Source organism: Carcharhinus amblyrhynchos, chromosome 5, assembly GCF_965287045.1.
Source record: "Carcharhinus amblyrhynchos chromosome 5, sCarAmb.v2.hapA, whole genome shotgun sequence".
NCBI classification, from domain to species: Eukaryota; Metazoa; Chordata; class Chondrichthyes; order Carcharhiniformes; family Carcharhinidae; genus Carcharhinus; species Carcharhinus amblyrhynchos.
Window position 1 is genome coordinate 79502050 of NC_137328.1, and position 24529 is coordinate 79526578.

General features: G+C 41.8%; 1 protein-coding gene across 1 annotated transcript in view; it reads left to right on the top strand.

The window, feature by feature from the left end:
- LOC145343464 (solute carrier organic anion transporter family member 4C1-like) overlaps nt 1–10179 on the top strand; it is a 119940-nt gene extending 109761 nt beyond the window's left edge. Inside the window, exons 11-13 of the mRNA XM_080189707.1 lie at nt 121–185; nt 6969–7106; nt 8691–10179. Coding sequence (XP_080045833.1) covers nt 121–185; nt 6969–7106; nt 8691–8833 — 346 coding nt within the window. The 3' untranslated portion in view covers nt 8834–10179. The remainder of the gene's footprint in view (nt 1–120; nt 186–6968; nt 7107–8690) is intronic.
- Nucleotides 10180–24529: the final 14350 nt, after the last annotated feature.

A 24529-nucleotide genomic window follows, 5' to 3' on the forward strand; every position in this document is an offset into this window, starting at 1 on the left:
GTCTAAGTTGAGGCAGGAAAGGATTGGCAGTAACTATTTTTTGACAAACTTTAGTTTATGTTTCCCTATTATTCAGGTTGCAAAAAAACGACAATTAGAATGTTTTAACTTTGTTTACAGGTGTGTTCCTGATAAACAACGCTCGTTTGCATTGGGTATTCAGTGGCTGTTTGTGAGGATCCTAGGTGAGAAGCTATCATGATACCTTGACATTCTAACTGAGCAAATGTCATACAATAAATGCAAAGGAAAATATTATGGGTGCTGGAAATCTGAAATCAAAATAAAAATGGTGGAAGCTCAGCATGTCAGGCAGCTTCTGTGGAGAGAAACAGCCAGAATGATCTGGTCCCTTGCGCCAGTAGAATTTTTTGGCCTCACTAATTTGAACAGAGATTTCAATGGTTCGCCAGCCCCACAATGGCCAACTTTTCAGGTTGAAGTGACCTTCCATCAGAACTGAATTAGAATAAAACAAACGCTGCTAAAAAATCATTGATAAATGAAGGAATGTCACACAGGTCCCTGTGTAGTATGACATTCATGCAGTGAGTGGAATCAAGCGCGTGATAACAAAACTCTTAGATTTATATTGGATTGAAGCTCTAATTCAGTTGCAACTCATGTGTCTTGAAAGGCCAGTGTTATCAAAGAACACTGCAGAGGTCATGTAGCTGGAGTTCAGACACTTGCTGTAACTTGTGATTTCCCCAGTTCAGTTTGGACCTAGCATAGGATTGAAAACAAATACACTTACCCCCAGACGGGTACAACTGACCAAAGAAAGGGCCCAAACTTCTTAACTGGCAGTATTTATTTTTGAAAAATCTAAATCGGTCCATTTTCATAGGTGGCTGAATGGGTCCTGACTGGGTTTAGGTGTGTCATAGAGAATGCCATTGTACTGCTTCACAGAGATACTGCAGTGGCATGGATACCTGCTGTCCCCATGCAAAAACTGGTATCTTCCTGCTGATGATGCAACCTCTGGCAGATCCAACAACAGAGGACACCGAGCATATTATGTGAGTGTTATTATGGGGATGGTGGCCCAGAGAATTTCTGACCCAGTTTGTGAAAATGTCATTTCTTTTCTACAATGGTTAAATGTTGGATGAAGAACAGTGCTGTTTTGGGTAAACACGCATTCCAGTACCTTTTAGCTTTTGGATGAAGTTCCCAACAGACATGTGATTCATTTCCCTCTCTTTGGCAGAACAGCCTGGATTTTCACTCCCCAGGCAGATGTTCAGGTTCAGGATATCTTCTGGCTCACCACAGCCGGAGAAAAAATACCCTAAATAGCAGGATCTTTGTGCTGGGAGATTGTAGGTCTGGGATGAAATTGGGCTTGTCAACACTGCAGTGGCAGTGCTGAATGTCAAATTGGGTTGGTTAAAGGGACCCACCCTCTTAAACTTTGTTCCATTGCTTTTGCTCGGCCTCAACTCCATGCCCATGAATGCAATCTTACACCAACCCATGAAAAAAATAATCAGAGTTCAGTGCAAACTGGCAATCATATTTGGACCACAAGAATAGCTGGCATTGGAAATGGGAAAATGTTACACAGTTGGAGATTGTAGCACCATTCTAAAGATGAGGTCCATTGTTCTGACAGAAAGAAAATCACCAGCTACAAGTACCCCTACAAGTAACTCACTATCCTGACTTGGAATTAAATTGCCGTTCCAACACACTTGCTGGGACAAAATCCGAGACCTTCCGTTTTGACGGCATTTTGGATATTCCTACAACACAGACTGCAGCGGTTCAAGAAGGCAGCAGCACATCATCACCTTCTCAAGACAATTAAAGGTGTCCAGTAAATGCTGACCTCCTATGAATAGATTTTTAAAAAGGAAAGATTTATTCTTTATGAGTGCTCAATGCTGAAAATGGATGACAACATTAGAAGAGCGTTCAATTTTCCAAAATTCTCACCTTGGATAACACAAACAATATTTGAAGAAGTATTCTAAATCACTGATTGGAGTCAACTTTCCAATCCCGCCTATTAAATGAATCATAGTGGGACGGATGGGAAATTTAATGGAATGCTGAAAGGTCTGTTGGCCCCTTGGTGGACGGGGCTGGAAAATCCATCACTTATGGTTAGTGCTTACTGGCCACTTCTAATTGAGGAGGTAGTGATGTGCTGCCTCCTTGAACTGTTGCAATCCAGCAGGTGTGGAAAAAATCCAGGCTCTAATACTAGCCATTAAAAAAAGTTTCAACTTATACACTGTGTGACTGAAACTAACACAAATAACACAGCAGTGAAAATGTTTAGATGTTAAGAACAGCTGTTTATGATATTAACCCTGTACTGTTAAAATAAACCTTTAAAACCAATTTTAAATAAAGAATTAATTTTCTACCATTCTCCAATCTCTTTTTCTCATCCTTCTTTCACTTCTGTTTTCAGTAAACATTCCTTTTACTTCTCGTGTTATCTACAAATGCTAATGCTCTTTAACTAAAATAATTCTAAAATTTATTATCTTGCTCACTTTTTTACCCTCCAGTTTGTTGCTGGTTGTTTATTATGGCATGGGAACAAATTTTGGATAAATTGTTGAAGCCTGGACATGTTCTCCCTGTGTCTGCATAGGTTTCCTCCAGGTTTCCTCTGGTTTCCGCCCACAGTCCAAAGATATGTGAGTTAGGTTGATTGGCCATGTTAAAATTGATGGGTTATGGGAATAGGGTCTGGATGGGATTGTGGTCAGTGCAGACTTGATGGGCAGAATAGCCCCCTTTCATACTGTAGGGATTCTATGATTCTATAGCCTGCAGAGAGTTTTGTACAGCGTTTGATGTGAAACATCCTCCACAACCTGGCATGGCAACATGGCAAGGAACTGGCAGAGGAGAAAATGGATGAGCAGCACAGTTCTTCTGAGGAGGAGGATGTCAAGGAGTAACCCCTGGAGGAGAGAGTGGAAGGCTGTTGGATGAGGGCAAGAGCCCAAATGAGGAGATCGCAAGATGCCCTAATAGGTTCTCAATTCACTGATGACCAGGGCTAGAGTGGGTACTGAGGACATATCATGGGAATTTGACCTTCCTCACTGTGCGGTGGCAATGCGACCACAGCCCTGATATTGTTCCCATCATGGGAAGAATCCATTTGCCCACGGTCCATATGACGCCAGAAGATGATGATGACTTGCAGTGAGGATAGTGCATTGCTCTTCAAAGATCTACAGGGAATGCCTGACCCCTGCCTGGAAGCTCGTGAACTCCTACTGACCAGTGTAACCTCAGGGGATGATAAGCAGTCAGACCCATCTCCTCTGATACAAGCAGCTCCTTAGTTAGGGGTGTGGGTGGGGATCTGTGTCACTGGTGCCAGAGGAATGGCTCTCATAAGACAATAATCACTGGATTACTTGTGATGAGATCAGAAGGAAATGGGTTCTTTATTCGCAGGATGCAGTCTCATCACTGTGACTTGGCAGTGTTAAGGGAGGTCCACCAGTCAGCTGACAACCTGGCAGACTGGAGATGGAGGCAGTGCCATTCGTGAGCATACAGCCTTTATGTGGCAGGGATGCAGCAATCAATTAAATGGGGAGGCACAAAGAGGGTGCAACAAGTGACTTTTAATGCATATCATAGGTGCTCACATACAAACATAAGTGCTCAAAATGTGAAAGTGCATAATATCACCCATGCCCACACTGTGAAACTGTAATTTCTTTACTTTTTCAACCCTACCACTACACCATGGTGTTTCCCCAGGATCCACAGCAGAGTTGGAGGTGGCCTGCTGTCTTCCATATCCTGTTGCCTGAGGTGACTGTGGTGGGTATCCTCTAGAGAGCCTGGAGGACCCTGGCTTGCTTTCAGACAGCACTGATGTATTGGTGCCATCCTTCTCAATGTGCAGGGCTGGAGCTGTGCCAATCACAGAAAGAGGGAAGTCAAATGAGCTGGACAACCCCAGAATGGAAGGCCCCGAGCTATACATCAACCGATCCTTCTCCTCCTTGGGATAGAGGTATAGCTGGAGTGAGATCCAGAAGCTCCACCGTCCTCTAGTGAAAGAACTCATGGGTGCCCACAAATGCCTGTACCATTAAAGTTGATGCCCTGAACTGTTCATTGTCTGAACAATGCAGTGAACATCCCCTGCCACGAAGTGGCAGTCCTGCACCAAAGTCTCCGCTGCAGACACAACCTTCGTAATGTTGATCTCATTGCATCAGAATGCCTGTACCATCTCCTCAGACAAAAGGCAGTGGGACTCTTCCAATTGGCCTTACAATCCAAGGAGTGAAACTGCCATCCCTCCCAGATATTCACCATTCTGCCTTGGAGCTGCTGCAACTGAGAGATGTCCGAGTCCAGGGGCATGTCATCTGACTGGGGCTCAGCAGAGTTCTGGCTTCCAATAGTTTTCTTAGTGCCAGATCCCTAGTTGCTCACCAAGGAGCGATCCAAAAGCCTGCTTACTAATTATTGCCACTGAGGTGTGAGTCTTTGTGCTGGTGGAGTGTGCAAGTAACTGCTGTAGTATGCAAGTAACCACTGTGACATATCATTCAGGACTTCAGAAAACTCTTCAGAGCTGCTCTCCTCTGTGGTATCCAGTACCGTACTGTAGGATGGGCCGGGATGCTCAACTGATTGAACTGTAAGGGAAGGGAGATGGCATTAATGCATGGCAGGGGCATAGGGATAGGAGAGACATGACTTGCATGAGGCTTGCCCGATGTAGAAATGTGCTGATAGACATCATTTTTGTCTCTTGCACTCACGTCATCCTTAGCACAAAAATGGTCCTTGTCTTCCTTGGCCGGATCTTAAGCTCTCTCCTCAAACGCAGAGGATTTTCAGTTTGGGCATTCCACCTCTCATCCATGTGCCCTCCTACTTATTGTGAGCCAGCTTGTCCTGCAAGGAGATAGATGGGCAGTGTGGAAACAGCCTGCATGTCAGATCAGATGGCAATGTTCATGGCATGTGTGGCTGGTGAGTTGGAGCTGGGAGGTGATGAGGAGAGGAGCCACAGAGAAGGTGAGGAGAAGTCTGGGATTCTGTGAGGGACAGTGAGTGATCTTCCAGTGGATGTGTGATGGGTGTGCAAGTGTGTGAATGGTGACAGATGAGAGGAGTTACTTACCCTGGCTGCACGGTGGAGGTCATTCAAATTTTTCCTGCACAGGGTGTCTGTCCTCCTGCGCAAGCCACTGGCACTGACCAGTGCTGCCATTGCCTTCTACACAGGGTTTGTGACCTTACTGGATGGTCTCCAGACTGTTTAAGGATACAGCATATCACACCTCCTCTCCACCGCATCCAGCAACCTGGTCAGTGCTCCCTCAGAGAACCTTGGTGTCATCTTCCTAGCTGTGATCCTAGACTTGAACAAGTGCAGGGCAGGTGTTTAAATGCAGCATCCCCCGATTAAAATGCTCAGCTGATCCTCACGCGAGCAAATCGTGGGACCATAAGTTATAGATGCAGAATTAGGCCATTCGGCCCATTGAGTCTGCTCTGCCAATCAATCATGGCTGATAAGTTTCTCAACCCCATTCTCCTGTCTTTTTGATCCCCTTACCGATCAAAAACCTAATTATCTCTGTCTTAAATATACTCAATGACCTGGTCTCCACAACCTTCTGTGGCAACGAGTTCCATGGATTCATCCACCCATTGGTTGAAGAAATTCCTCCTCATCTTAGTTCCAAAGGGTCATCCCTTTATTCTGAGGCTGTGCCCTCAGATCCTAATCTCACCAACTAATGGAAACATTTTTCCCACGTTCACTCTATCTAGGCCTCTCAGTATTCTGTAAATTTCAATGAAATCTCCCCCTCATCCTTCTAAATTCCATCGGGAACAGACCCAGACTCCTCAACTTCTGATCCCCCTGACGTGGTCATCATGTCTAGTCCCTGTTGGTGGGAACCATGACTGATTCTCGTCGGCGAGAGAGGACAAATGTTCAGGAGGCCGGAAATGGCTGTGGCAGGCATATTAAGACATTAATATTTAAATCGGCCGCGCACCCGTTCTAAGCACAAAGCCACTTATGCTGGCTTCTCATACATAAAGCTTTTCATTCCTAGCATCATTCTCATGAACCTCCTGTGGACCCTCTCCATGGCCAACATATCCTCCCTTAGATATGGGGCCCAAAATTGCTCACAATACTCCAGATGTGGTCTGACCAGATCCTTATGATGCCTCAGAAGTACATCCCTGATTTTGTATTTTCATCTCATGAAATGAATGCAAACATTACATTTGCCTTCTTAACTACCAACTCAATTTAACCTTAAGAGAATCCTGAACTAGGACACCCAAGTCCCTTTGCACTTACGATTTCTGAATTCTCTCCTTATTTAGAAAATAGAATCGGCACCATCTTGTCATGCGCACTGCAGGAATCTTGTGAAAAAATTTTTTAAGTCCCTAAAAATACATTGCAAAATCACCCCAATGTGAGTTGGCACAATTCTCTCTGATTATCTCGCCCAAAATGGCACTGAGTCACCCATGATTTCTGATACACACTAATATTGGCAGAGTATAGAGTTATAGGCTAAAAATATCAAATACAGTAGAAAACAGTCTTAACCAGTCAATAGAATTCCTACAACTATAAAGTAAATTGTGGCAAAATAACAACATAGCATTAAAGGAATAGTTTCTATGCTATACAGAGATTAAAGCATTAGCTAATTACCCAAATAGTATAGTTGATTAAGGTTGTTAGTAGTTGTGTTAAAACAGAAAATGCTGGAAAACCTCAGCAGGTCTGGCAACCTTTGTGCCCAGCATTAGAAGATGTCTGCGTTTGTGGGTATCAAATGAGGACAAAATTGAGCTCAATTGTTTGGACAACTTCAACAGAAAGAACAGAGGACTTTGCAGATAGTCACACCTTCATTTCACTGAAATGTAAAAACACTCCTATTGCTGCTCTTTTAACTTCTCATTCACCAATTTTACAGGTACCATCCCAGGACCAATTCTGTTTGGTGCAGTGATTGATATATCTTGTGTCCTATGGAATGAAAATGATTGTGGTGAGAAAGGTGCATGTTGGACATATGACAACATGAAAATGGCCACTTTGATTACAGCCATTGGTAAGTTTTCCATTTGGGTTTTATTGAGAAGATATGAACAGATGTTAAATGAATTCTAAACTTGAATAAATAAACACATTCCTTAATGGTTCATTGAATTAAAGCATCATGATGTATTTAGAAGTACATATTAGGATGGTCCCAATCTAGTTTTCGCCAAAGTATCAGTAAGCATCACTACATTTGAACTTGGATGGTCTCGCACTGAAAATCATTTTTCCGGCCCTGTGTTGCCAGCACAAACGGCTTCGTGCTTAGAATGAGTGCGCGGCCGATTTAAATATTAATGTCTTAACATGCCTGCCGCAGCCATTTCCGGCCTCCTGACCATTTGTCCTCTCTCGCCAACGAGAATCAAACACGGTTCCCACCAACAGGGACTAGACATGATGACCATGCCAGGGGGATCAGAAGTCATTGAAGCCCTGGGTGGTCAGGGGCATCGTCAGATAGTGCCCAGCAAGATTTTCAGTCTGGCAGCACCATCCAGACACTCTGATACTGCCTACTGGGCACCCTTGCAACCAAGCATCATAACAGTGCCAGAGCAGTGCCAAGGGAGTGGAGAATGAGTGGGGTGTTGCTATGACAGCGGGAAGCAAGTGGGGGAGCTCTGCCGATGGGTTCTGCAAGGGAAGTGATTGACAAAGTGGGGAGGTCGTGCAGGGGGTTGGTGATTGGCAGAGGGGGTGCTGTGGATGGGGTGAGCTGCATAAGAGGTTATGAAGAGAAGGGTCCCGATGCAACCAACACATCTTGCCATGAGGGAATGGGGGGTTGGCATCCCAATGGATGGCGAGGGTGTGGCAGAGGATCTCTCTATGTAATGGTGCCCTGAGCAGTCTGCAGCTGGCTTCTCTATTGAGCTTAAGCTCCACCCCCCCAGACCCTACGGGTATGCATCTCCTGATTGCCAAAAAAAAGTGTCATTGGCATTCAAATCTTTTTAAATACGAAACCGATTCCGCCAGCAAAACAGTGCCAGTTACATTGCATGTGGCGAGAAGCCAGCACGAACCTGATTTTTCATTTCACGTGTAATTGTACCAGCTCACTGCGCCAGTCTACCAACATGGTGAGCTGATAAGATCAGCGCCCTTCGAATTTTTTGGGGAAAATTGTGTCAAGCATGTGAAATACAGCACTTCAAACAGTACAGCATTCCATTAAAACTGCATTTTCAGCTTAGCTTTTTGTATGTAGATCTCTGGAGTGAGACTTCAACCTAACCTTCCAACTGAGACTAAGTGTGCTACCAACTGGACCACCACATAGAGCACCATGTAAACGTATGAAAGGTTTGATAGAATAAATAAGGTGGAAAAGAAATGTTTCCATTTACAAGATGGCCGATAAACAGAGGGCACAGATTTAAGAAAACTGGGTAAAGAACTGGATGATAGAAAGGCGGTTTTTTTTATGCACGTGTTTTTTGTGAACTTGAATATACTGCCTGAAAGGGCAGTGGAAGCAGATTCTATGATTAATTCCAAAAGAGAATTGGATCTATGCTTGATTAATATATACTTCAGTGCTGGAGGATTCAATATCAAAATAATCCAAATGTACATGTTTTGTTTATAGGCACATCTGCCAAATTGATCTCCCTTATCACAATTGTTGCCGCCTGCTTCCTATATCGACCTCCACAGCTTCCTGAAGAACCAGAACAGATGCCTAATGGGTCAGCTAGTGAATGGGGATTTGAGGCTGAGGGCCAAAAATAGACTTGAACTGAGAGGGGAAATGTGTTCACTCGCCGATAAGGCAGTGTATTAATCAACATCTGTTGAGAGACAAAAACATTCATTTTTAATGTGACAATGATTGAAAATTTCTGTCTTAGATGGCTTACACTATAAAAATGTATCATTTAAAGCAACTGGATTGATTTTGACATGAATTTGATCAATTGTTCCAGTCAGATTGCAGAACGTTTTGTTTTTCTAGACCTTTTCCTATTATGATTCTTTCGTGAACACAAAATTGCATAAAGGTTGGTTATAAAAAGCCCGGCACAGCATGCAAAATGCACAAACTGCTGTGGTTGGGATGGAAGGTACATGGTGGCAATCTACAAAATAGTTCTCAACGTTTTACGTGTGAAATAGTCTCTACATGGGCACCTCCAAAAAAGTAACTAATAAAATATGCACGCTCAATAAATTGCCACATGGGATACATCTGGAAGTCCTTAACAAATCATTTATTTCATGGTAACACAGTGGTTAACATTGCTGCTTCACAGCACCAGAAACCCGGGTCCAATTCCCAGCTTGGGTCACTGCCTGTGTGGAGTTTCCACGTTCTCCCCGTGTCTGTATAGGGTTCCTCTGGGTGCTCCAGTTTCTTCCCACAGTCTGAAAGACGTGCTGGTCAGGCACATTGACCCGAACAGGCGCTAGAGTGTGGCGGTGAGGCGAATTTCACAGTAACTTCATTGCGGTATTAATGTAAGCCTTACTTGTGACTAATAAATAAATATAACTTTATATAAATAAATAAATAGGATGTTTCACCATTTCGAACATCCTTAAACTGGGAGGATCAGATGGTTTCTATAGATTATGAATACAGTCCAAGACCAATCCAGAAGCACTTAATAGCAGGGGTTCTTGGATGAGACCAAGATGGCCATTACAGTTATTTTCTACTGCACAAAATGATGAGAAATCGCACAACCATCAAACATATAATCATCCAACTGTACAGTCAGGACAGTTAAATTTAAGTTTATAGTTTATTCATTAGTGTCACAAATAGACTTACATGAACACTGTCATAAAGTTACTGTGAATATCCCCGAGTTGCCACACTCTGGCGCCTGTTTGGGTACAATTTTGATTTCCAAATCTTCTCTGTTGAACCTCCCCAAAGTATAGTCTATTTAGGCCAACTAATTAAATAAGTAAGAAATGTCTAATCACCAATCCAAACGCTCTTATGTTCAAATATTCTACACAAAATATTTGATAAGCTGCTCCTTCCGAGTGTATTATTGTTCATTATTTGTTTTCATTTCATATAGTCTTAAATTTGAAAAAAATCAAAAGCTTGTATATATTTGTAAATATTCTGGTAAAATGTAAATTAAATGCTTTCAAAATGTATTCAATTGTTATTTTGTTGAAAGATTTGTCAAAAAGGTTTAATGAAATTTTGTAATTTGGTCATTTTGAGAAATAAAATTTATTGAATTACTTCCATGTCGTATTACTAGCATCAACATTCTAGAAATTACCATTGACTAGAAACTTAATTGGACCAATCTTATAAATTCTGTGATTACAAGAGGAGGGAAGAGGCTGGGAATTCTGCAATGAATAACTCGCCGCCTGTCTTGAAAAAGCCTGTCCTCTATCTATAAGGCACAAGTCAGAAGTGTAGACCATAAGACATAGGAGCAGAATTAGGCCACTCGGCCCATCGAGTCTGCTCCGCCATTCAATCATGGCTGATTTCTTCCTCATCCCCATTCTCCTGCCTTTTCCCTGTTTTAACCAAGAATCTATCTATCTCTGTCTTAAAGTCAATGACCTGGCCTCCACAGTCGTCTGCAGCAAAGAGTTCCACAGATTTTTCACTATCTGACTGAACAAACTCTTCCTTATCTCTGATTTAAAGAATCGTCCCTTTAGCCTGAGGCTGTATCCTCTGGTTCTAATTTTTCCTAAAAGTGGAAACATCTTTTCCACATCCACTCTATCCAGGCCTCGCAGTATCCTATGAGTTTCAATAAGATCCCCCCTCATCCTCCTAAACTCCAACGAGTACAGACCCAGAGTCCTCAACCGTTTCTTATACAATGAGCTCTTCATTCCAGGGATCATTCTTGTGAACCTCCTCGAGACCCTTTCCAAAGCCAGCACATCTTTTCTTAGATATGGGGCCCAAAACTGTTCACAACACCCTAAAAGGGGTCTGACCAGAGCCTTGTTCAGAAGTACATTCCTGTTCTTGTATTCTAACTCTCTCAACACGAATGCTAATGTTGCATTTGCCTTCCTGACTGCCAACTAAACCTGCACATTAACCTTAAGACAATCTTGAACAATGACTCCCAAGTCCCTTTGTGTTTCTGATTTCTTAAGCATTTTCTCATTTAGTAAATAGTCTGTGCCTCCATTCCTCTTTCCAAAGTGCATAACCTCACACTTTTCCATATTATATTCTATCTGCCACTTCCCTGCCCACTCTCCTAGCCTGTCCAAGTCCTTCTGCAGCCCCCCTGCTTCCTCAATACTAGCTGTCCCTCTACATATCTTTGTATCATCTGCAAACATAGCAACTGTGCCTTCAGTTTCTTCCTTCAAATCGTTAATGTATATTGTTGAAAGTTGTGGTCCCAGCACTGACCTCTGAGGCACTCCACTAGTCACTGGCTGCCATCCTGAGAAAGATCCCTTTATCCCCACTCTCTGCCTTCTGCCAGTCAGCCAATCCTCTATACATGCCAGGATCTTACCCTTAACATCATGGACACTTAACTTATTTAACAGTTTCCTATGTGGCACCTTATCAAAAGCCTTCTGGAAATCTAAATAAATCACGTCCACTGGTTCTCCTTTATCTCACTTCCTTGTTGCCTCCTCAAAAAACTCTAACAGATTTGTCAGACATGACCTCCCCTTGACAAAGTCATGCTGACTCAGTTCTACTTCATCATGCACTTCCAATGCGATCTCATCTTTAATAATGGACTCTAAAATCTTGCCCATGACTGAAGTCAGGCTAACCGGCCCATAATTTCCCATCTGCTGCCTCCATCCCTTCTTAAACAGTGGTGTTACATGAGGGAACAGGCAATTCTAGATTTGGTGATGTGTATTGAGTTAGATTTGATTAAGGTGAAGGAACCCTTAGGGAGCAGTGAGCACAATATGATAGAATTTACCCTGCAGTTTGAGAGAGAGAAGCTGGAGTCAGATGTAATGGTATTACAGTTAAATAAAGGTAACTAAAAAGACATGAGGGGAAGCTAGCCAGAGTTGATTGGAAAGGGAGCCTAGCAGGGAAGACAGGGAACAGCAATGGCAGAAGTTTTTGAGCATTATTCAGGAAGCACAGCAGAAATTCAGAGTGTGATGGAACAGTGTCTACTCGCCTGGCTGAGTACAGCTGCAACAACACACAAGAAACCCTTGATCAGCATCACATCCACCACTTTCAACATCCAATCCCTCCACCACATTGCACAATATGTACCATATGTAAGATGAAATGCAACAACTTGCCAGGGCTCCTTTGACAGTACCTTCCAAACGCACAAGCTCTACCACCTAGAAGGACAAGGGCAGCAAGGATACATGGGTACACCACCACCTGCAGATGAATTGGGAAATGTTAACCAGTGTTTGAATCCTAGACTCTTCAACATTGAGGCATGACGCCCTCTTCGAATTTTGCAAGCAACCCCAAAGTCACAAATCATCAATGCTACCTTCCTGGCAGCTTACCTAATTTCAAACAAAGCCCCCTCCCCAGCCCTTTCAGCACTTTGCAGGAATTTGGATATGAGCCTTTGGCATCTTACTAGCCCAGGGAACCTTATTTTGACCCATGGCCTGGCTTCAATTGTTGGTAACCAACTCCAGGACCTCTTCCTCAATGGCTGTCAGGATGGCCAAGTTTGGGACACCACCACTGGTCCTGTTCCTTTCTCTGGCATTTGTTTATTTGTATTTTTTCATTTACAGGATGAAGGTCAGTATTTGTTGACCATTCTTAATGGAGGTATACCCACAGTGCTGCTGGGAAGGATTTTGACCGAGTGACATTGAAAGAACAACAATACAACCCATTGTCAAGATAGTGTGTGTGGCTTGGAAGGCTACTTCAAGGTGGTGGTGTTCCTATGTAACTGCCATAATTTTCCTTCTAGAGGTAAAGGTCATGAGTTTGGAAGGTGCTGTCGAAGGAACCTTGGTGCATCCCTCTCTGCAGATGAAGAGGGAAACTAATGATTCTGCCATGGAGGCAGCAGTTCTTTCCTTGGTGGTAATCTCCATCGGTGATGCTGCTGAGGCTGCCAAGCTGTTGACCCTCTCATTGGACTAGCTGCTTGGAGATGGGACCCACAGCAACTCGTGTCGAAGCCAATCAGGATTCCACTGCCCATTGGCACAGAACAGGCTCTGTTGCTTGAGTTTTTAGCTGCTGAGAAAATTCTGACTGAACTGTCTATCTATTCTGGCAATCAGAGCTGACCAATTAATATAATGTCGGAGGTTTTGAGATACTTCTTACTGAAATATAGCATAGAATCTCTGCAAGAGTGCTTCAGATAGTCCCACTCCCCTGTATTTTTCCCAAAGCCCCTGCAAATTTTGTCCAACATAGGAAATTTAATTGGAATGCTTTCAAAACAATAACCAAGATTACGCAAAAAATAAGAACAATGTAAGCATCAAAAATAGAGAAATTAAATATCGTTGAAGTTGTCAATTTTTTATGATCATAACCTATAGCAACTTGTGTTTTATGCACAAATGAGCTCTGCCTAATTTGTGTGGGTGTTGGGGAGGAGGGGGGTGCAGGGGTGTGGTGAGGTGAAGAATTATGCCAATGTTCACTAAATGTTACGTAGAATCATAGAATTCCTACAGTGCAGGAGGAGGCCATTTGGCCCATTGAGTCTGCACGGACCACAATCCCATCCAGGTCCTAATCCCCTGCATTTAACCTAGCTAGTCCCTCTAACACTAAGGGGCAATTTAGCATGGCCAATCCACCTAACCTGCACATCTTTGGACAGTGGGAGAAAACCAGAGCACTCGGAAGAAATCCATGCAGACACAGGGAGAAAATGCAGACTCCACACCAACAGTGACCTAAGCCAAGAATTGAAGCTGGGTCTTTGGTGCTGTGAGGCAGCAGTGCTAACCACTGTGCCACCATGCTGCCCCCTCTGGCTTCCTCTTCAGAAGGTGTTCACTCTTTGCTGACAGATGGTCACACATGACCTTTGATTGTGAATGATGGACAAATAGTCAGAGAGAGTATCACACATTTTGTCAGCCAATTTCACCTTGTCTATGGAGACACACACAAGCACGCACACACACACTGTTCCAGAATTGATAGACAAAACCCTAATAAATAACAATCAGGAATAGAATTCTCGACCCTATTCCTATAAGCATCAAGATCAATTATACTTTCACTACAATTGCCCTTGCTGAAATATACTTACTCAGCACTTAAAAATTGAACTTGACTGCTTTCTGATGTAAAGGGATTAGTTATGCACTGGATAAACTTGCTGAATATTGAAGGAACAATGCCCAATTATTCTAAGCATTGTAAATACTACAGTGAGTTAGGAAAGTTAGATTCCATAATGGCAACCTCTCACACAAATGTTTTACACTTTATTTAGAAACATTTAACATTTGTTGCTTCATCAGAGTCATTTTTAACATGTGTCGTAACATTTCTGTAGCATGTCCAAAAATAATACAAGATCAGAATTTTCCATTTTCTCAGACTGCTATAAAAAGAGAGACATTCCATCTGACCAAATGGCACACAGTCTGTTTATTCAGTGTGGAATATGAGCCAAAACATTTTCAAAGGATGAAAAATTATAGAAAGTTTGTATGGTTGAAGAGCTGTGAAATATATGTGAAAGAACTCTGCAAAATGTTTTAACTGGAACAAAAAAAGTACAGCTTGTCAAAAGGAGTATTGTTACCAGGCTATATTCTGAGATACTTCACAGAGCAAAATAAATTGCTATGATGTGATGATAATGTACTGTTGATTATAATTACTACTATAAATTCTCTACTTTAATTTTACCAAAGAATCAATACATCACAAGAATTTTGTCATTGCAAATCTTTTTTTTGAAGCCTACAGGAAAATGAAATTATTTTCAGAGGAGCCTGGCTATGATTACAAACTCCACAATACGGTGACAAAATCTGACAAAACCATCAATGTTACATGGTCATCATTAATTAAATCAATTACCAGTTCATCTTGACAATCAATGACATTACCATCAATGAATCCACCACTATCAACACCCTGATGGTTACCATTTACCAGAAACTGGCCATAAAATCCACTCGCCTGGATAAGTTCAACTCTAACAATAATCAAGAAGCTCAGCACCATTCAGGACAAAACAGTACACCTGATTGGTTTATGGTGGTGGATGGGGTGCCATTCACTCTGTCCACCACCAACACACATTGGCTGCAGTGTACACCATCTACAAAATGCACTGAGCAACTCACCAAGACTCTTTTGACAGCACTTTCTAAACGCATGACCTTTGCTGCCTGGAAGGACAAGGGCAGCAGGTGCATGGGTGCATCACTGCCTGGAAGTTTCCCTTCAAGCCATCGCCATTCTTATTTAGAAATATAATCACCATTCCTTCACTGGTGCTGGGTCAAAATCTTGAAACTTCCTCTCTGACAACACTGTGGGTATATGTGCATCACAAGGACTGCAGTGGTTCATGAAGGGGCAGCGCTCCGAAAGCTAGTGGCTTTTGCTACCAAATAAACCTGTTGGACTTTAACCTAGTGTTGTGAGACTTCTTACTGCGTTTCATGAAAACAGCTCACCAACATTTCTCAAAGGCAATTAGGGATGAGTAATAAATGCTGGGCTATCCAGCATGCCCACATCCCACAAACAAATAAATTAGAAAACATTTGTGCATATCTACAGTTTGACAAACAATAACATAACTTCAGTCAAAGTAGAACAAATAATAAAATCGCAGTAAAACCAGTGAAAAGCACTGTGTTCTTTCATAATTGAAGCCCACAGGAGTAGGAAGGTATTATTTTCAAACACGCAATTTTTGATAATGGTCTTAAAGTGCTTTGGGATGCACTGAGTTCATGAAATGTGCTTAACAAATTCAAGTCTTTCTTTTCCTTCCTTCATAGAAAATAAGAGAGCAGTTTTCTTATTTCCAACAGGAGTCAGTTTTGGCTTAGCCATGGGTCTCAGGTTGTATGTCTGATCCCAATCCCGGTAATCCAGACTGACCCTTCTGTAATGTACTGAAAGAGGGTGCACCAGCAGAGGTACAAATGTTTGTCTCAAGTATTAAACTTAAAAGTATGACTGAAAGTGTTGAACCAAGACCCTGCTTTCCATGGCTTTGTTTGAAAAACAGCAACCGAGTTTGTCGTCTGGCCAACATTTATCCCTCAGCCAACACCACTGGGAAACAGTTATTTGGTGAAATTTCTGTTGGTTCTTTGTGAGATCGCATTTTAGTGAACTGCACGGTGGCACACGGTTAGCACTGCTGCGTCTTAGTGCCAGGGACCCGGGTTCAATTCCCGACTCAGGTCACTGTCTGTCTGGAGTTTTGAACATTCTCCCCCTGTGTCTGCATGGGTTTCCTCTGAGTGCTCCAGTTTCCTCCCACAGTTCAAAGATGTGCGGGTTAGGTGGATTGGCTAAATTGCCCTCAGTGTCAGGGAGATTGGCTAGGGTAAATGCATGGGGTTGTGGGGATAGGGCCTGGTTGGGATTGTGGTCAATGCAGTTTCAATGGGCTGAACGGCCTCTTTCTGCACTGTAAGATTTATGATCTCCCCAAATTAGAAATCATGATCATACCTTGAAAGTACTTCATTGGTTGTAAAGCACCTTCAAAATTTCCCAAAGTCACAAAAGGAATTAACAAATATCAAGTTTATAAAGGAAAAAATTTAAGTGTTTGTCCTAACATCATTGCCAGTTACTTAATTTTATTTGTAAAATATAGTGCATTGGTTTTATGATCAAGTTTACTAATAACATTTTAAAATGTTCTCATTCAGCTATCATACCGAATCAGGTTAGTCTACGGAATGTAGTAGAGGTGACAAGATAATAAAGATGGTATGGTGGGAATTGAGGGTGTGCTATACCTGGAAATCAATAATTATTTATGTCAACATCAACATTGTATCATGGCATTCCTTTTGGGTCCACAATATGGAGCAGGGAAACACTTAATGCCCTCCAGTGGAATTAATAGGCAACGACATGAACCTTCCAAAGAAAGGTTAAAGAGGACATAACAATTTGAATTTGTATAGCATCTTTAACACAATAAAATCTTCAAAGGCAATAACAGAACATAGAAAAACTACAGCACAAACAGGCACTTCGGCCCACAAGTTGTGCCGATCATATCTCTACCTACTAGGTTTACCTATAACCCTCAATCCTACTAAGTGCCATGTACCCATCCAGAAGTCTCTTAAAAGACCCTATCGAATCTGCCTCCACCAGGAGAAAAGACTGACCTCCCTCAACCTATTCACATAAGGCATGCCACCCAATCCAGGCAACATCCTTATAAATCTCCTCTGCACCCTTTCAATAGCTTCCACATCCCTCCTGTAATGAAGCGACCAGAACTGAGCACAGTACTCCAAGTGGGGTCTGACTAGGGTCTTATAAAGCTGCAGCATTATCTCCTGACTCCTAAATTCAATCCCTCGATTGATGAAGGCCAGTACATCATATGTCTTCTTAACCACACCCTCTACCTGCGAGGCCAATTTAAGAGTCCTATGGACCCAGACCCCAAGGTCCTTCTGATCCTCTACACTGCTAGGAGTCCTACACTATATTGTACCCCTTCATCCCATTTGATCTGCCAAAATGGACCACTACACATTATCTGGGTTGAAGTCCATCTGCCACTTCTCCGCCCAGTCTTGCATCCTATCTATGTCACACTGCAACTTCTGACATCCCTCCAAACTACCCATAACACTACCAACGTTCGTATTGTCAGCAAACTTACCAACCCATCCCTCCACTTCCTCATCCAGGTCATTTATGAAAATTACAAACAGCAAGGGTCCCAGAACAGATCCCTGGGGCACTCCACTGGTGACCGACCTCCATGCAGAAAAAGACCCATCTACAACCACTCTCTGCCTTCTGCGGGCAAGCCAGTTCTGGATCCACAAGGCAACAGGACAGGCAAGTATTTGTGCAATTCTACATCCACTTGAGCAGGTATATAGAACCCATTTGAAGAAATCATCCATAAACAATAGCTCCTACAATGTAAATTCCCACTAAAACCTTAATGACTGCCAAGATTGTATTCGTGGGTTAAGATGAGAACTCCTCCTGACATGTCCCACATGTCCTCCTTAATTCTGTGTGAGTTGAGGATGGAGCTATGTTCATACATTAAAGCAGAGTTGTTTAGTGTTGTTTTTTCTGGAGAGCAAATAGCCATCACTTGCAGCCCACCACATCCAACGGAGACTTATCTTGTCTCTGGCACTCTCTTTCACATAACAAAACAATCATAGAGTCATAGAGGTTTGCAGCATGGAAATAGACCCTTTGGCCCAACTTGTTCATGCTGCTCTTTTTTTTTAAACCCCTAAGCTAATCCCAATTGCTCGCATTTGGCCCATATCCCTCTATGCCCATCTTACTCATGTAACTGTCTAAATGCTTTTTAAAAGATAAAATTGTATCTGCCTCTACTACCAACTCTGGCAGTTTGTTCCAGACATTCACCATCCTCTGTGTGAAAGAATTGTGTGAAACCATCAAGTCCTGATAGCATCCTAATAAATCTTTTCTGCACTCTTTCTAGTTTAATAATATCCTTTTTATAATAGGGTGACCAGAACTGTACACAGTATTCCAAGTGTGGTCTTACCAATGTCTTGTACAACTTCAACAAGATGCCCCAACTCCTGTATTCAATGTTCTGACCAATGAAACCAAGCATGCCAAATGCTGTCTTCACCGCTCTGTCCACCTGTGACTACACTTTCAAGGAGCTATGAACATGTACCCCTAGATCTCTTTGAATCCATGTCTACAATCAGCTTACTAGGAAGGGAAGGAAAATTGGTGCCAAGTGAATTGTCACCTGGTGTATGTATGTACAGAACAATTGGTGCCAAGTGCATGTGCAGGGAACAATGGTCTGTTTATTTTTGCTTCATGTGGTCATACACTGTACTGCAGTGAGAATTTACCTGGAGATAAAACAGGAAAAAAAAGGTCAGGGGATCAAATTTTCCCATGACCCATCATGAGCTACAACTCCCACTTTGAAGAACATTGCACAAGACTGCAGATAGAGTGGAATCCTGGAGGAATGGATTCCTGGATATGTCTCCACCCTCAGGCAGAAATCATCCATTGAGCCTCTTGGAGCTGAGGAGCTTTGGGTGAATAACTTAATCTAACATGTCAATACAATACTGATGCATTATAAGAGTTACTGTTTCTGTGACTTATTAAACCAAAGCCCTATCTAGCTGATCAGTTGGATTCTTGGCACCTTTGCTGTTTATAAATTGCCTGAACATTACACTTCAAATGTTCATTTGATGGCTATTCAGGGTGTCATGAAGACATAATATGACATTAGTACAAGTTAATTCTTTGAAGACCATGGGAAATCAAAATGTCATTGGTGATTGTCTTCTGAGGGTTGGCTTAAGGTAAAATCTTCAGATAGAATAAGTAGTTTTATTCATTGCTGTCAGTCGTTATAAAATTTGAAAAAGTCACTGCGCACCTAAAATGAATTCCAAAAAACATTCCTAATCTTGTTGAGCACAAAACCTTACAAATTGCATGAATGATCTGAAAAAGAAAATGCTACTAATATTTTGACAAATGAACGAACATATCTGTTGAACAGATTTGCATTAATATTTGTGCATGCAATTCATAGAAAAATAATATGCATCTTAGTTAACTTAGTTAGTCTTACATGCATCTGTTATGATCCCTGTGGGGGAACCTATAAAGCAAAATAACCAAATTTTAAAAAATATTTGTTAATGGGATGTGGGTATCGCTGGCTGGGCCAGCATTTATTGTCCATCCCTGAGGGCAATTCAGAGTCAATCACATTGCTGTGGATCTGGAGTCACATGTAGGTCAGATCAGGTAAGGATGACAGATTTCTTTCGCCAAAAGGCATTAATGAATAAGATGTGTTTTTACAATAATGGACAATAGTTTCATTGTCACAGACTTTTAATTCCAGATTTTTATTCAATTTAAATTTCACCATCTGTAATGGTGGGATTCGAACCCAGGTCCCCAGAGCATGACCTGGGATTATTAGTCTAGAGACAGATACCACTACGTGCCTCCCAAACAATCCTCAGGTGACAAAATTACTGACAAGTTTCATTTTTACTTCAATATGAATAAGAATCAATGCAAACTAAACAGAAATTAACAAGCAAAAAACACTTCAAATAAAAAAGTAAATGTCATTTTAACTAATCAATACATCAAAGATACATCTTATACAACCATTTTCCATCAGCATGTACGACATTACGTAGCTAGACAGTTCCACAATATGCTGTTCTTTATTCCTACACTGTTTGGCAACAGCTTTCAGGAATATGTTTGTCAGAAATAAGATGTACTTCTATGAATCCTCTCCCCCTTTGGGTCCTGATGGTGTAGTTTTCCAGAGGCCCTTTAAATCCCAGTTCACAGTTTGGTCACATCTGGGAAATCATCTCAGAGCTATGCACACTGCTTTCCAGGTTTCAGGTATTTTTAGCCAACTAGTACACTTCCTTCAAGAGCTTCTGCCTTCTTTTCTGCCAACAAAAAAACTAACCTCTTCTTGAGAGAGATCTGCTTCTCCTGACAAGAATTTGCTGTTTTCCCCTTTCTGTCCCTGTTTCTCCTTGTGTCTGCATCAATGTGCTAATTGCTCTCCCCCTCCAGCACTCCTATCAGAAAAAGACCCATTTATGCCGACACTTTACTTTCTATCTGCTAACCAGCTTTCGATCCATCTCAAGACATTACCTGCAATCCCATGTGTTTTAAACTTTACCTCATAGTCTGTTACGTGAAACCTTGTTGAAAGCCTTCTGAAAGTCTATATAAACCACATCCACTTGGTCATCTCTAATGGTTACATCCTCAAAAAATTCCAATAGATTTGTAAAGCAGATTTTCCTTTTGTAAATCCATCCTGACTTTGATAATACCGTTGCCTTCCAAATGTCAAATTATGAAATCCTTGATATTGGACTGTAGCACCTTCTCCAATACCAACATTAGGCTCACTGATCTATAATTCCCTGCTTTTTCTCTATTTCTCTTCTTGAATAGTGGGCTTACATTAGCTATCCTCCAATCTGTAGAGTCCAAAAAATTTTGGAAAATAACCACCAATGGACCTACTATTTCTAGGATGACTTCCTTAAATACTCTGGGATGAAGATTATCAGGACCTGGAGGTTTATCCACCTTTACTCACCATGCGTGCTCCAGGATTCTTGTTCAGAATTTACAACTAGATTGGATTTTTTTAAGCCTTCTAATGGCATTTAAATTCCTTCCAATTATAAAAAGGGCAACACTTGTGGTCCCTTTAAGGGAACGGCTCCGCCAGATCCTATGGGGTGTTGAGGTAGGAAGCTGAGCCAATCGAGTGAATAGGGACATATCCCGGGTCGGGAAAGGATCCTGAATTGGAGCCAGGGGGAATGGGAATAGTCGCATTGCTAATTCTGTCGAACCCTTGTTTGTAAATAATTATTTATCATTAGCAATGAATCCTTTGAGCCACATCGAGTTGCCCTCAATTTATTACAATGTTGAAAACACAGAAGAGGAAGTAACTAGCATCTGAATAGTGGATGCGACCCTTCATCAGAACTGTTATGATCGGGAGAAATCGCCCCTTATGGGATTAAATCAGGGTGACAAAAAAGAGAAAGACTAATATTTACATAGCATTCTATCGTATCGCTTAAAATTCTTTCCACAATAAATTATTTAATTGAAATACAATGTTTATATATTCACATGAGCAGACTGGAAATGGAGGGATACAAACGAATGTTCTAGTTGAAGATCAAGAGACTCATGATGTTCCTGGGAATTAATAGATTTCTATCAGTCGTCCAACAAATTTCAAGGCTCACCTTGTCACTTACGTTGGAGCTATTGGGGATCTTCAACGACAGGTGATAGATTACCTACACCTCAAGACAAAGCTTGTCATTTGTCAGACCGTAGGGCTCACAGCCCGCCAGGAGGCCACATGAACTTATATGGAGGACTCCATCATTGTCTGTATAGCCTATTATATGTCTATTTATGTTTATTGATGTTTCCTTTTACATCCACAGGCGATTCAGTCCCACCTTGTTGGCCAACAAGGTGCGAGGGTTGCTCTTGGATGTTGCTTCAAGAGTTGCCTAGTGCTTCACGTCCATTAGTGTACGCTTACTCTGGACCAATTGATGGGCAACACATCAGCTCAGTGACCATCACTGTCTGCTGTACAGTTACAGGGACCCCGATCGGATCTCCAGCTTGGATCAATGTCTGTGGGAGTTTGCACATTCTCCCCGTGCTTGCGTAGGTTTTCTCCGGGTGCTCCGGTTTCCTCCCACATCCCAAAAACGTGCTTTTTAGGCTGATTGGCATCAATAAATTGTCCCTTAATTGGATCTCCCTTAATCTGGCGTGCATACTATTCTTTAAATTTCCACGCCCTGTGCTGTTCTTTGTTCTTTGTTTGTTGTTCTTTGTTCCCTAAATTTCCACCCCCGTTATTGTGGAGTTCCACTAGAGGTAGACAAAAACATAGATGAGTGACATAAGGCTCGAATAAGGCACTCACTGAGTGTGTTAAAATGGGCTGAATGGGCTTGTAGGGCCGAAGGGCCTGTTTCCTGTGCTGTGCCGTTCTTTGTTCTTTGTATTATATAAACAAGCACAGCAACCACTTCTACTCATCATAATCAATGATGAGAGGTTTGTTAATTTGTTTTCAAAGTGTTGAGTTGGAGAAGAAAGTTGAGCAAGACATCATACTTCTTTTTCAAATGCCACAGGATCCTTTGAATTCATCCCCAAAAAAAATCAGAGGGGTCTTCTGTTTAACATTTTCTTTCAGAATGCCGAAATTTCTCGGTACCATAGAGGAGGTTCAGTCTAATTAGATCATGCAATAAAGCTTGATCATAAGATTTCTGCTCGAGAGTGAGAGAGGCATAAATATCACTAATTGAGCCCAATGCAGAACCTCATGAGCAGTAAGCAGAGGTTAAAGAGACAGCTGTACTAATGATAGTCTGTAAATTGATCTTAGAATACAGGAAAGAAATGCACAAGAGTGACATAATGAGGAATCTGTCAGGTCTAAATTTCTTAGAGTCCCAATGGACCCTACAGCAAATGGGAATATCTCAATAAAATGGAGAGGATAGACATAAATTTATCCATGGGTCATGTCACAATAAATCAGGAAGGCAGCAAGTGTAATGGTGTGGTGACTCAGTTGCTAATGGTCTCATTTCTGAGTCATAAGGTCATGGGCTAACAAGACACAAGTGCATAGCCTCAACCGGGATCTTGGGCTCATGTCACACTATCTGTAACCCTCATGCCTTGCCTGGACTTGCAAAAATCTCACTAACTGTCCCAGCTGGAGACAATACACATCACTTTAACTATGCTTAACCCTCTCTCCACTTACATTGTCTGTATCTTTAAGACTTGATTACCTGTAAAGACTCACATTCCAATCATTATTTTGTAAATTGAGTTTGTGTCTTTATATGCCCTGTTTGTGAACAGAATTCCCACTTATCTGACAAAGGAGCAGCACTCCAAAAGCTAGTGGCTTTTGCTAACAAATAAACCTGTTGGACTTTAACCTGGTGTTGTGAGACTTCTTACAATGTGACAGTGACCAGACCACACTCCAAAAACTCGTGATACCAGATAAGCCTGGTAGACTTTAACCTGGTGTTGTGAGACTTCTTATTGTGCCCATCTTAGTCCAACACTGGCATCTCCACATCAGAGAATACACTGGAAGCAAGTAGTGATGACATGCATAGTATCTTTGCTAATATGAATGATCACCGTTTTTCCTCTCAGCCTCTGAAACTATCAACTAATCTGCATCATCAGCCAAGACGAATTTCACAATCACTTTTGCGGGCTTTGATGTCAACCTTTTAATTGACCACAACTTTACCCTTCGAGTGACCAGACAGGTAACAGAATTTTTGTAAACAGCTGCTCTAATACAAGCTACAGCATGGACACTGGGAAGCTATAGTTCACATCACTGTAGCTAGCCAGAGCAGCGTATTCCAAGATACAAAGGCAATTAAAGTTTTCAAAATCGATTGCAAGTAATCAGCATAAATCAATCACAATCACCTTATACTTGTTTCATTACAATATCCAATCAGCATGAAAACTTCATCATATAGCTTGTTTCTGTATCTGTGGATCACTCCCATTTTCCAGTTGTAGATGTTTGATTGATATGCTTTGCCAGACTAATGGCCTTGGTGTCTGTCTGTGAAGGCTCTTATAAGAAGACCTTTGTTTTTTAGCCTTCGTGATTTTTAAACTCTTGTGACTATTAACCCTTTCAACTGATTCTGAAGCAAGATCACCAC